Below are 12,426 nucleotides of genomic sequence, written 5' to 3' on the forward strand. Positions count from 1 at the left end.
AAGGCAGGCGCTAAACCACTGCGCCACCCAGGGATCCCTGATCAAACATATTTTAAAATGAATGTTCCATCTCTACATCCCTAGGCATTGTTAAATAATTTCACATCTGACATCTGTCCTTCCCTCCTTCCCACAGAGAAGAAAGAAAGAGTAATACATATTAAGGGGGCAACTAAGCATCATGTTCCAAACATTTAATAAAGCAAAATAGATACTTTATACTCAGAAGTAAAGGCATACATATTCAATTTAAACTATGTAAATTATTAATCTTGTTAAATTTTCATGTAAGAAAAAGGACTATCCAAATATTGAAGGTGATTTTTATCATAATAATGAGATTGGCAAAATCTCATTATTTGGCCCTTGAATTTATATTATATAGATACATGGATAACAACATTACATGTAAATACATGGTTTATATCTTCAGAAATTTCACAGGTTATTTCATTATTAATTAAAAACAAAAGATTTTCTGCTGTAATTTATAGCCATACCTTGGTATTTAAGAGTACCTTTATCAGTTTTTTTCTCTGCTTTCCTTCTTAACTGCCCCCTCATCTTGATATTCCTTCCACAGTCTTCCTTGATTAAAACTTAAGGCCTCAATAGATTCCTTTGCAGAGGGTCTTTGGTCACAAATTTCTCCCCAAGCCTGTGCCTTCTCTATCCTGATAGCATACTCTTAGGCCAAAATAGTACATGATGTGGACCCATCAGATGACAGTTGAGGGAGAAGGAATAGGCAAAGGATTCACTCCCTTTCTTACATGAATTCTCATGAGAATTTTACTTTTTTAACAAAAAAGATTTTATTTATTTATTCATGAGACACACAGAGAGACAGGCAGAGACCGAGACAGAAGCAAGCTCTCTGCAGGGAGCCTGATGTGGGACTCGACCCCAGGGCTCTGGGATCACGCCTCAAGCAGAAGGCAGACACTCAACCACTGAGCCACCTAGGTACCCCAAGAACTTTACTTTAAATGGACTCTAGCTCTCTTCTCCTAATAATTCGTTAAGACGTTTATATCAACTCTATTACTAAGCAACGCTACTTGACCTCCAAGTGGTAACTAGCATTTGATTGGAAGGATAAAGGAATTATTAATACCACAGGAAACCGTAGGTTTGAGCTTTCCTGAGTGCTGACTATTGTAACCAGGCAAATCCATTAGGGGGACCCTGAAAATAGTGCCTATGGAATCATTATAAGACACACTGGCCCCTGAGGCATGTAAACCAAGGCAGGTCCTGTACCTACCCAGTGTAAATCTCTCTTCCTTGCACCTGAGCTTTGTAACTGGGGGACTAAAGGAAACAGCTATGTGTTTGTCTGTGTGGATATGGTAAGAGCTTCCATAGGAAGAGAAACACCTGATGCTGCCCTGCTTGAAGTTGTGGTTCCCATCTTCTATCTTTCTGAGTAGATGGATACTCAAATCATTTAAAACCTGGTCTATGTTAGTCTTGTGAGTAGGAACATTTAGTTGAGTTTAAGACCAACTCCTGGTGGGCACTGCAGGAGGTACCTGGGATAGAATCAGAAAACGTGCCTTCTGCTGTGCTTACAGCCAGCATGATGAGATGGAGATACTGTGTCTACTCCATAAGAACAAGCCGCTTTTTATAACATGGACACATTTTACAGCTTTGTGATGGAATACCATTCTATACTTTAAGGACCCATAAAAAATTATCTAGACTCCTGTTTTCTGGGCACAAGAGTCCAATTGCTATAATGTCAACTCTATTCTCTAAGAATTTTCAATAGTAGTAGATTCTATAACCTAGATGAAATGTGCCAGCTTCAATGGGAGTGTCTCACTTTCTTAAACACATGGTTGTTGGGGTAGACCAGAGAGCTGAATGATGCTGCCTCCCTGCTTTCTGCTTCCTTTCAGATGAAAAAATCAAACTCACCTTAGCTGCTATTCTGATTTTGAGTATCTTCCTCAGGTGACTTGTCAGTGTCTGAGACCTCTTCATCTTGCTCTTGCTCAACAAAATTCTTCTTGACCATGTCTTCTGTGTGCCCGTGGATGATCTGATGGGCTGCAAGGATATGCTTCCGCTGTGCATTCCTCACTGTGACAAAGTGACAAGTATTTTTACTCTGAAAGTCTGAACAGAATCATTCTTAAAGATTTTCAAGAAAGTAGGACAGAGGTCCTCCCTGCTACCCCTATCCCAGCTTCCACTCTGGTTCGATCCAGTCCTACTCTTCTCCATGAGGCTCACCTCTATTCCTCTCCCCTGCAGCGGCCCTCCCCTGGAATGCCTGCACTCCAAATCCTACCCGTTCTGCAAAGCCCAATGTGGATCTCAGCTCCTCGCTCCTCCAGGAAGGCTCCTCTGATTGTGCCAGCCCACATTTACCATTGTCACACTGGAATTCAGACAAACCCATGGAGCACTGAAGCACATGATGTGAGTTCCATTTTGTTTTCTAACTAGATTGAAATGACCTTGTCTCATTCTTCTCTTTGAGCTTTTGTTCCTAACATGGAGGATACTTGTTGACTGATGATGAATTTCTGAGCTTATGGCTTTAGAAGGTGGCCCTCGCTCCATAGCCTAAGAATATTTATTATCAAGCCTCCCATTTCCCTTGGAAAGAACTAATCATGATGATGATGATGTTAGCACTTAGCATTCATCCTTACTTTGTGCCAGGCACTGTTTTAAGTAGTGGGCATATATTCATTTAAACCACCCCACAACCCTATAAAAGAATATTAATAATATCCCCATTTTCTGAGTAGATGGATAACTCAGATGAGAAAACTGAGACCCAGAGAGATTAAGTAATTTGCCCCAAATCATACAGCTAGTAAAGGAGAGCAGGAAGTACTGTGGATTCTGTGCTATCCAGGTATCTGAGTTTATAGAGGATAAATCTCACAGCAACTTACACTTCACAGTAGTATGGCTGAAAGAATGGGGACTTTGGAGCCGCAGAGACCATGGTTCAAATCTGTAAGTTGTATAATATCTCTAAGCAATAATTTCCATAATTGAAAAGTGAGAATACACCTACAGCCACCTTAAGAAATTGAGATAAGGTAGTTTTTATTTTTTTTATTTTTTATTTTTATTTTTTTTGAGATAAGGTAGTTTTTAAATGCTTAGTACAGTGTCTGGAACTTAGCATTCACTTAAAAATTTGGTAATTACTGTTATTTTACATCTATAACAGGTCTCTTCAAGATCTTTTCAATCATAAAGTATCTCAAACGGCCTGTATACTTTATCTTAACTTGCGGGTAAAGAGTACATATAATTCATATGGTTCTTTTATTTGAAAAGAAAAACAAAAGGTCGTATTGTGTGGTCCCTGTTCACATGGCTTTCTTCACTTGGTATATGTATATAAAGAGAAGAAGCTAAGGACTTGCCCATTTCACTCACAGACAAGTCCTTCTGCATTCCTTCAGCTCAAGTGCCTCCTCCAGCATCTTTCCCTCTTTCCTTTGGAGCTCAGAGAAGCCAGGGGAAGGTGTAACAAACTAGTAACTACTAAACACTATTTCTCTGCCTCCTTCAATTCCCTCAGTTAGAATTGACTTGAGCCAGGCTGACCTCACTTTAGACTCTAGAAAAATTAAAAGGAATTGCATATTTTCTTAAAGACACAGAAAACACAAGATTCCTTTTTATAAGGTGACACAGAAACACTGATTATTTTATCTGAAAAATAAATATTTTGGTATATACTGCTGACAGGGAGTATGAATTAGAACAATCTTTTTGTGGGGGCTGTTTGTTAGTACCTGGCAAAAGTAAGATGCACATGACCTATTTTTAGCACCATACTGCTAGAAATTTACTGTCAGTAGCATGATCAGGATTTGCATAAAATATATTGCTTGCAGCATTGCTAGTTATAGTAAAACACACTGAAACAAACTAAATACTTATCACTAGAAGATACTGGTTTAAAAACTACAGTACAATTGTGTAATAGGAAAATAAGATATTTCTTTCTTCTCTTTGAATGCATCAGAGCTGCACCATTCCTTTATTCCTTGAGGTGATATGAAATGTTATATTTCTATTAAACCTGTCCAGAATTCCCCTGCACAACATGGAAAGCTTGTTAGAAATAACCAAGCTGTTATTTCACTTAGATTTTTAAAATTTAAATTCAATTTAATTAACATATACTGTAATATTAGTTTCAGAGGTACAATTTGGTGATTGTATACAGCACCCAGTGCCCATTACATCAAGTGCCCTCCTTAATGCTCATCACCCAGTTGCCTCATCCCCCCACCCAACTCCCCTCCAGCACCCCTCAGTTTGTTTCCTATAGTTAAGAGTCTCTTACGGTTTGTCTTCGTCTCTGATTTCCTCTCACTTTTTTTTTCCCTCTCTTCCCCTATGATTCTCCATGTTGTTTCTTAAATTCCACATATGAGTGAAATCATATGATAATTGTCTCTCTGATTGACTTATTTTGCTTGCTATGGCAAGCAAAAAAATACCCTCTAGTTCCATCCACATTGTTGCAAATGGCAAGATTTCATTCTTTTTGATGGCTGAGTCATATTCCATATCTTTTTTATCCATTCATCTGTTGATGGACATCTGGGTTCTTTATATATTTTTTTATTGTAAATATTTGAGGTTTACAAAAGATAAATTAATTTTTAAAATTCCTTTTAAAATTCCAGTACAATTAAAAAACAGTGTTTGTTATATTAGTTTTAGATATACAATATAGTGATCCAACAATTCTAAACATTTCTCGGTGTTCATTACGTTAAGTGAACTCTTAGTCCCCTTCACTTATTTCACCTCTTTGCCTACCAATCTCCCAACTGGTAACCATCAGTTTGTTCTCTATACTTAAGAGTCTTGTTACTTATCTCTTTGTTGTTGTTGTTGATTTGATCTATTTTTTAAATTTAACACAGGAGACAAATCATATAGTATTTGTCTTTTTCTGACTTATTTCACTTATCATTATACCCTCTGGATCCATCCATGTTGCAAATGGAAAGATTTCATTCTTTTTCTTATGGCTGAGTAATATTCCAACACAGATATATACTACATCTTCTTTATCCATTCATCTATTGATGGACACTTCGGCTGCTTCCATATTTGGCTACTGTAAATAATGCTGCAATAAACACAGAGGTACATACATATTTTCAAATTACTGCTCATATTCTTTGGGTAAATATCCAGTAGTGGAATTACTGGATCATTTGGTAATTCTACTTTTCATTGTTTTGAGGAACCTCCATACTGTCTTCCACAATGGCCGCATCTTGTGTTTTTTTTGTTTGTTTGTTTGTTTTTTGTTTTTTTTTAATAGTCATTCTACTGGTATGAGGTGATATCTCACCATGGTTTTAATTTGCATTTCCCTGATGATCAGTGAAGTGAGCATCTTTTCATGTGTCTGTTGGCCATCTCTATGTCTTCCTTGGAGAAATGTCTGTTCATGTCTTCTGCCCATTTTTCAATTGGATTTGTGGTGGGGTTTTTTTTTTCGGTGTTGAGTTGTAAAAGTTCTTTATATATTTTATAACCTTTTATCGATATGTTATTTGCAAATATCTTCTCCCATTCAGTAGGCTTTTAGTTTTGTGGACTGTTTCCTTTGATCTGCAAAAGCTTTTAATTTTGATGTAGTTGCAATAGTTGATTTTTGCTTTTGTTTCCCTTATGTCAGGAGACATATCTAGAAAAATGTTACTATAACCAATGTCAGAGACATTACTGCCTGTGCTCTCTTCTAGAATTTTTATGGTTTCAGGGCTCACACATAGGCCCCTAATCCATTTTGAGTGTATTTTTGTGTATGGTGTAAGAAAATGGTTCCATTTCATTGTTTTGTATGTAGCTGTCCAGTTTCCCCAACACCATTGGTTAAAGAGACTTTTTCCCATTGCATATTCTTGCCTCCTTTGTGGAAAACTTGACAGCCATTAAAATTGTGGGTTTATTTCTGGTCTTTCTATTCTGTTATATTGATCTATGCATCTGTTTTGTGCCAGTAACTTACTGTTTTACTACAGCTCTGTAGCATAGCTTGAAATCTGGATTTGTGTTACCTCCAGTTTTGTTCTTTTTTTTTTCAAGACTGCTTTGGTTATTCAGGGTCTTTTGTGGTTCCATACAAATGTTAGGATTATTTATTCTAGTTCTGTGAAAAATGCTGTTGGTATTTTGATAGGGATTGCATTAAATCTGTAGATTGCTTTGCGTAGTATGAACATTTTAATAATTTTGTTTTCCCAATCTATGAACATGGGATATCTTTCCATTTGTTTGTGTCATCTTCAATTCCCTTCATTAATATTTTACAGTGTTCAGAGTAGAGATCTTTCACCCTGTTAAGTTTATTCCTAGGTATTTCATTCTTTTTGGTGCAATTCTAAATGGAATTGTTATCTTAATTTTTCTGTTACTTCATTAGAAATGTATAAAATGCAGTGGATTTCTGTATATTGAGTGTGTATCCTGCAACACTTTTGAATTCATTTATTAGTTCAAGTAGTTTTTTGGTGGAGTCTTTAGAGTTTTCTCTCTATATATTATCATGTCATCTGCAAATAGTTGAAGTTTTACTTCTTACTAATTTGGATGGCTTTTATTTCTTCTTCTCTTCTGATTGCTATGGCTAGGACTTCCAATACTATGTTGAATAATATGGTAAGAGTGGATATGCTTGTCTTAATTCCTGATCTTAGGGGAAAAGTATAATGTCAGCTGTGGGTTTTTCATAGATGGCCTTTATTATGTTGAGGTAAGTTCCTTCTGAACCTACTTTGTTGAGGGTCTTTATCACAAAAGAATGCTATGCTTTGTCAAAAGCTTTTTCTGTATCTATTGAAATGATCATATGGGTTTTTTTTAATACTTTCTGTTGATGATGTGATGTATCAAATTAATTGATTTGCAAATATTGTACTACCCCTGCATCCCAGGAAGAAATCCTACCTTACTGTGAATTTTTAAGTGTATTTTTGGATTTGGTTTGCTAATATTTTGTTGAGAATTTTGGTATCTTCGTTCATCAGAGATATTGGCCTGTAGCATCTTTTATCTAGTTTTGGTATCAGGGTATAGCTGGCCTCACCGAATACATTTGAAAGCTTTCCTTCATCTTCTATTTTTCAGAACAGTTTGAGAAGAATAGGTATTAACTCTTTTTAAAATGTTTGGTAGAATTCACCTGTGAAGCCATCTGGTCCTAAACTTTTGTTTGTTGGAAGTTGATGATTGATTCATCTCCTACGCTATATTCAATCTTCAAATTTTCTATTTCTTCCTGATCTAGTTTGGAGAGGTTATATAGTTCTTGGAATTTATCCATTTCTTCTAGGTTGTCCAACTTGTTAGCATATAATCTTTCATAATATTCTCATAACCTTTGCTATTTCTGTGGTGTCAGTTGTTATTTCTTCTCTTTCTTTTCTGGTTGAGTCTTCTCTCTCTCTCTCCCTCTCTCTCTCTCAATGAGTCTGGCTAAAGGTTTATCAATTTTGTTGATCTTTTCAAAGAACCAGCTCCTTGTTTCCTTGACTTCTTCTATTGCTTTTTAGTTTCTTTTATTTTTTCTCTAATCTTTATTACTTCCTTCTACTGGTTTGGGGTTTGGTTTGTTGCTATTTTTCTAGCCTCTTTAGGTGTAAGGTTAGATTGAGATTTTTCTTGCTTCTTGAGGTTGGCCTGCCCCCAATCCTCCTTCTTAGAACAGCTTTTGCTGCATCCCAGATATTTTGGACCATTGGGTTTTCAGTTTCATTTATCTCCAAGTGTCTTTTGATTTCTTGGTTGACCCATTCATTGTTGAGTAGCATGTTATTTAACCTCTATGCATGTGTCATCTTTCCAATTTTTACCTGTGGTTGGTTTCTAGTTTCATAGCATTGTAGCTGGAATAGATGCAGAATATGACTTCAAATGTTTTAAATTTGTTCAGAATTATCTTGTGGCCTAACATGTGATCTGTGCTGGAAAATGTTCCAGGTGCACTTGAAAAGAAAGTGTATTCCACTGTTTTAGGATGGAAAGTTCTGAGTATCTCTTAGATCCATCTGGTTGGTCCACTGTGTTATTCAAAGCACCGTTTCCTTGATTCTTCTCTTTGGATGATATATCCATTGATGTAAGTGGTGTCTTAAAGTCCCCAACTATTATTATATTACTATCTTTTTTTTTTTTTTTGCACTTGTTAGCATTTAATGAACCTCCCCCTGTGTGGCTTTAAGCTACTAGAATGCAGGTGCCCCCCACACCCTTTGTCTTCTCCTCAGCTCTTCTACTGAAGAATCTGGCCTTCACAATGACAGGCTATTTTGGGACCTTTCCCTTTCCCACAACTTTGTAGTAGCCCGATCACACCACATAAATAATAGGAGCAGCTCCAGTCTTGTTTTTGGCAGCATTTACCTGTGTCTGCTCACTGACTGAGGTCCACAGTTTATCAAGGTTGGCAGTTGGGCAGAAGCTCTGGTTCCTCTTTAAGTGGTAATGTCTCATATCGACTTTTCCAAAGTAACCTGGGTGATATATGTTGAAGTTGATCCTGTGATAATGCATGCCACCAGCATTACCCCAGGCTCCTGGGTGCTTCCGGTGCTTGCCAATGCAGCCGTGGCCATGACTCACGTAGCCCGGAGTTTCTGGGTCAAAGTTTCTGGATCTTCCTCAGTCTGGATGGCATGTTGGTGGGCCAGAGGAAAAAGGGAGGTGTTGTCTTTTATATCACCATCAATTACTTTCTTTATCTATGTTAATAGATAGATATCTATCCGTTTTACATGTTTGAGTGCTCTGAGGCTGGATGCATAAATATTTATAATTGTTATAACTTCTAGTTGAATTGTTGTTCCCTCTGTGGTTATGTAGTATTTGTGTCTTGTTACAGTCTTTGTTTTAAAGCCTATTTTGTCATGGGATGCCTGCGTGGCTCAGTGGTTGAGCGTCTGCCTTTGGCTCAGGGCATGATCCCGGAGTCCTGGGATCAAGTCTCGCATTGGGCTCCAGTGGGGTGCCTGCTTCTCCCTATGCCTATGTCTCTGCCTCTCTCTGTGTTTCTCATGAATAAATAAGTAAAATCTTAAAAAAAAAAAAAAAGCCTAATTTGTCTGCAATAAGTATAGCTACCCTGGCTTTCTTTTCCTTCCATTTGCATGATAAATGTTTTTGCATCTCTTCACTTTAAATATGCATGTGTCTTTAAGTCTGAAACCGGTCTCTTGCAGACAGCATATAGATGGGTCTTGGTTTTTTTATGTCTTGAACCTATGTCTTTTGACTGGAACATTTAGTCCATTTACATTCAAAGTAATTGATAGGTAAGTAACAAATAGCAATAAGAACATATTTTATGAAAAAAAAAAAGAACATATTTTATGGTTGTTTTTGTAGCTCTTCTCTATTTTCTCTTACTCTTTTCTTTCACAGTTTGCTGGCTTTCTTTAGTGATATATTTGGATTCCCTTCTCTTTATTTTTTATGCAGCTATTATTGGTTTCTGATTTGTAGTTTTTTTTTTCAGATCTATAATGAACTCCTTTTTTTAATAAATTAATTTTTTATTGGTGTTCAATTTACCAACATACAGAATAACACCCAGTGCTCATCCCGTCAAGTGTCCCCCTCAGTGCCCGTCACCCATTCCCACCCACCCCCCGCCCTCCTCCCCTTCCACCACCCCTAGTTCATTTCCCAGAGTTAGGAATCTTTATCTTCTGTCTCCCTTTCTGATATTTCCCACACATTTCTTCTCCCTTCCCTTATATTCCCTTTCACTATTATTTATATTCCCCAAATGAATGAGAACATACACTGTTTGTCCTTCTCCGATTGACTTACTGCACTCAGCATAATACCCTCCAGTTCCATCCACGTTGAAGCAAATGGTGGGTATTTGTCGTTTCTAATGGCTGAGTAATATTCCATTGTGTACATAAACCACATCTTCTTTATCCATTCATCTTTCGATGGACACTGAGGCTCCTTCCACAGTTTGGCTATTGTGGACATTGCTGCTAGATACATCGGGGTGCAGGTGTTCCGGCATTTCATTGCATCTGAATCTTTGGGGTAAATCCCCAACAGTGCAATTGCTGGGTCGTAGGGCAGGTCTACTCTTTGAGGAACCTCCACACAGTTTTCCAGAGTAGCTGCACCAGTTCACATTCCCACCAACAGTGTAAGAGGGTTCCCTTTTCTCCGCATCCTCTCCAACATTTGTGGTTTCCTGCCTTGTTAATTTTCCCCATTCTCACTGGTGTGAGGTGGGATCTCATTGTGGTTTTGATTTGTATTTCCCTGATGGCAAGTGATGCAGAGCATTTTCTCATGTACGTGTTGGCCATGTCTATGTCTTCCTCTGTGAGATTTCTGTTCATGTCTTTTGCCCATTTCATGATTGAATTGTTTGTTTCTTTGGTGTTGAGTTTAATAAGTTCTTTATAGATCTTGGAAACTAGCCCTTTATCTGATATGCCATTTGCAAATATCTTCTCCCATTCTGTAGGTTGTCTTTTAGTTTTGTTGACTGTATCCTTTGCTGTGCAAAAGCTTCTTATCTTGATGAAGTCCCAATAGTTCATTTTTGCTTTTGTTTCTTTTGCCTTCATGGATGTATCTTGCAAGAAGTTACTGTGGCCAAGTTCAAAAAGGGTGTTGCCTGTGTTCTCCTCTAGGATTTTGATGCAATCTTGTCTCACATTTAGATCTTTCATCCATTTTGAGTTTATCTTTGTGTATGGTGAAAGAGAGCGGTCTAGTTTCATTCTTCTGCATGTGGATGTCCAATTTTCCCAGCACCATTTATTGAAGAGACTGTCTTTCTTCCAATGGATAGTCTTTCCTCCTTTATCGAATATTAGTTGACCATAAAGGTCAGGGTCCACTTCTGGGTTCTCTATTCTGTTCCATTGATCTATGTGTCTGTTTTTGTGCCAGTACCACACTGTCTTGATGACCACAGCTTTGTAGTACAACCTGAAATCTGGCATTGTGATGCCCCCAGCTATGGTTTTCTTTTTTAAAATTCCCCTGGCTATTCGGGGTCTTTTCTGATTCCACACAAATCTTAAAATAATTTGTTCTAACTCTCTGAAGATAGTCCATGGTATTTTGATAGGGTTTTTGATTTGTAGTTATCTTTAGGTTTATATGTAACAATTTATGCATGTAGCAGTCTATATTAGGTTGATAGTTGCTTAAGTTTGAACCCATTATAAAAGCACTACATTTTTATTCCTCTCCCCTATCATGTTTAGGTACATGGTGTCATACTTTACATACTTTTTATTTTGTGATTCCCTTTCATGATATACTTAACTTTACTGGTTTTGTGCTCCCTACTTTTCTTACTCCTGCTTATGGTCTTTCCTTTCTACTCAGAGTCCCCTTTAACATTTCATGTAAGGCTGGCTTAGGGGTCATGAATCCCTCTAATTTTTGTCTGTCTGGCAAACTTTCTCTTTCTATTCTGAATGATAGCTTTGTTGGATAGAATATTCTTGGTTGCACATTTTTTCTTTCAGAACTTTGAACATATCCTGCCCCTCTCTTCTGGACTGCAATGTTTCTGCTGACCAGCTAGTTTTTTTTATGGGATATTTCTTAGACATAACTACTTTTTTTTTTTCTCTTGCTGCTTTAAAAAGTCTTTACCACTGCTTTTTGCCATTTTAATTACCATGTGCCTTGGTGTGGACCTCCTCGGGCTGATTTTGTTGGGGGCCTCATTTGCCTCCTGAATCTGGATTTCTGTTTCCTTCTTCAGATTTGGGAAGTTTTCAGCTATTATTTCAAGTAAAATTTTCTCCCCTCTTTTTTCTCTGTCTTCTCCTTCTTGGATCCTTAGAATGCAAATGTTATTAGACTTGATGCTGTGGCTGAGTTTCCTTAATCTATTTTCATCTTTTATTATTCTTTTTTTCTCTCCTGCTCAGCTTGATTGCTTTCCATGACTCTCTCCTCCAAGTCACTGATCTGTTCTGCTTCCTCTAGTATACTGTGTTTTTCCCTCTAGTGTATTTTTAACCCCAGTTATTGAGTTCTTCATCTCTGGTTCTTTTTTGTGTTTTTTTTATCTTTCTTTGTTGAGTATCTCATGGAGTCCTTCACTCTTTTCTCCATTCCAGTGAGTATTTTTATTACTATTATTTTAAATTTTCTATCAGGCATATTGCTTATCTCTGTTCCATTAGCTTTCTTGTGATTTTGTCCAGTCCTTTCATTTGGGACATATTCTTTTGTCTCCTCATTTTGTCTAACTCTCTATGTCTGTTATAATGTCTTATGAAAGTCAGCTACATTTCTGGCTCTTGAAAGTTATGCACATATGAAGAAGTAGTCCTATGGTGCCTTGCAGTACAATGTCCCCTATTCACCAGACCCTGGCATTCAGAGGTGTCTTGTATGTGTGTTGTATGTGCC

The 12,426-nt window shown here is 37.4% G+C and overlaps 1 protein-coding gene, 1 long non-coding RNA gene and 1 pseudogene across 6 annotated transcripts in view; 1 reads left to right on the forward strand and 2 right to left on the reverse strand.

The window, feature by feature from the left end:
* CFAP91 (cilia and flagella associated protein 91) overlaps window positions 1-12,426 on the reverse strand; it is a 108,833-nt gene that overhangs the window by 20,935 nt on the left and 75,472 nt on the right. For 4 of the 5 annotated variants that reach the window (XM_041752845.1, XM_041752853.1, XM_041752827.1 and 1 more), the window contains one exon: window positions 1,927-2,091. In XM_041752845.1, the coding sequence (XP_041608779.1) occupies window positions 1,928-2,091 (164 nt within the window). In that variant the 3' untranslated portion in view covers window position 1,927. Of the gene's footprint in view, window positions 1-4; window positions 2,092-12,426 lie in introns of those variants that run through there. The other variant, XM_041752836.1, reaches the window with a different exon arrangement.
* Window positions 1,955-12,426, forward strand: part of LOC121489659 — a 34,084-nt gene continuing 23,612 nt past the window's right edge. Inside the window, exons 1-2 of the long non-coding RNA XR_005987387.1 lie at window positions 1,955-2,161; window positions 2,266-2,433. This is a non-coding gene — a long non-coding RNA (uncharacterized LOC121489659). The remainder of the gene's footprint in view (window positions 2,162-2,265; window positions 2,434-12,426) is intronic.
* On the reverse strand, window positions 8,230-8,689 carry LOC121489639 (annotated as a pseudogene).

Source organism: Vulpes lagopus, chromosome 1 (assembly GCF_018345385.1).
Source record: "Vulpes lagopus strain Blue_001 chromosome 1, ASM1834538v1, whole genome shotgun sequence".
Taxonomy (NCBI): Eukaryota; Metazoa; Chordata; class Mammalia; order Carnivora; family Canidae; genus Vulpes; species Vulpes lagopus.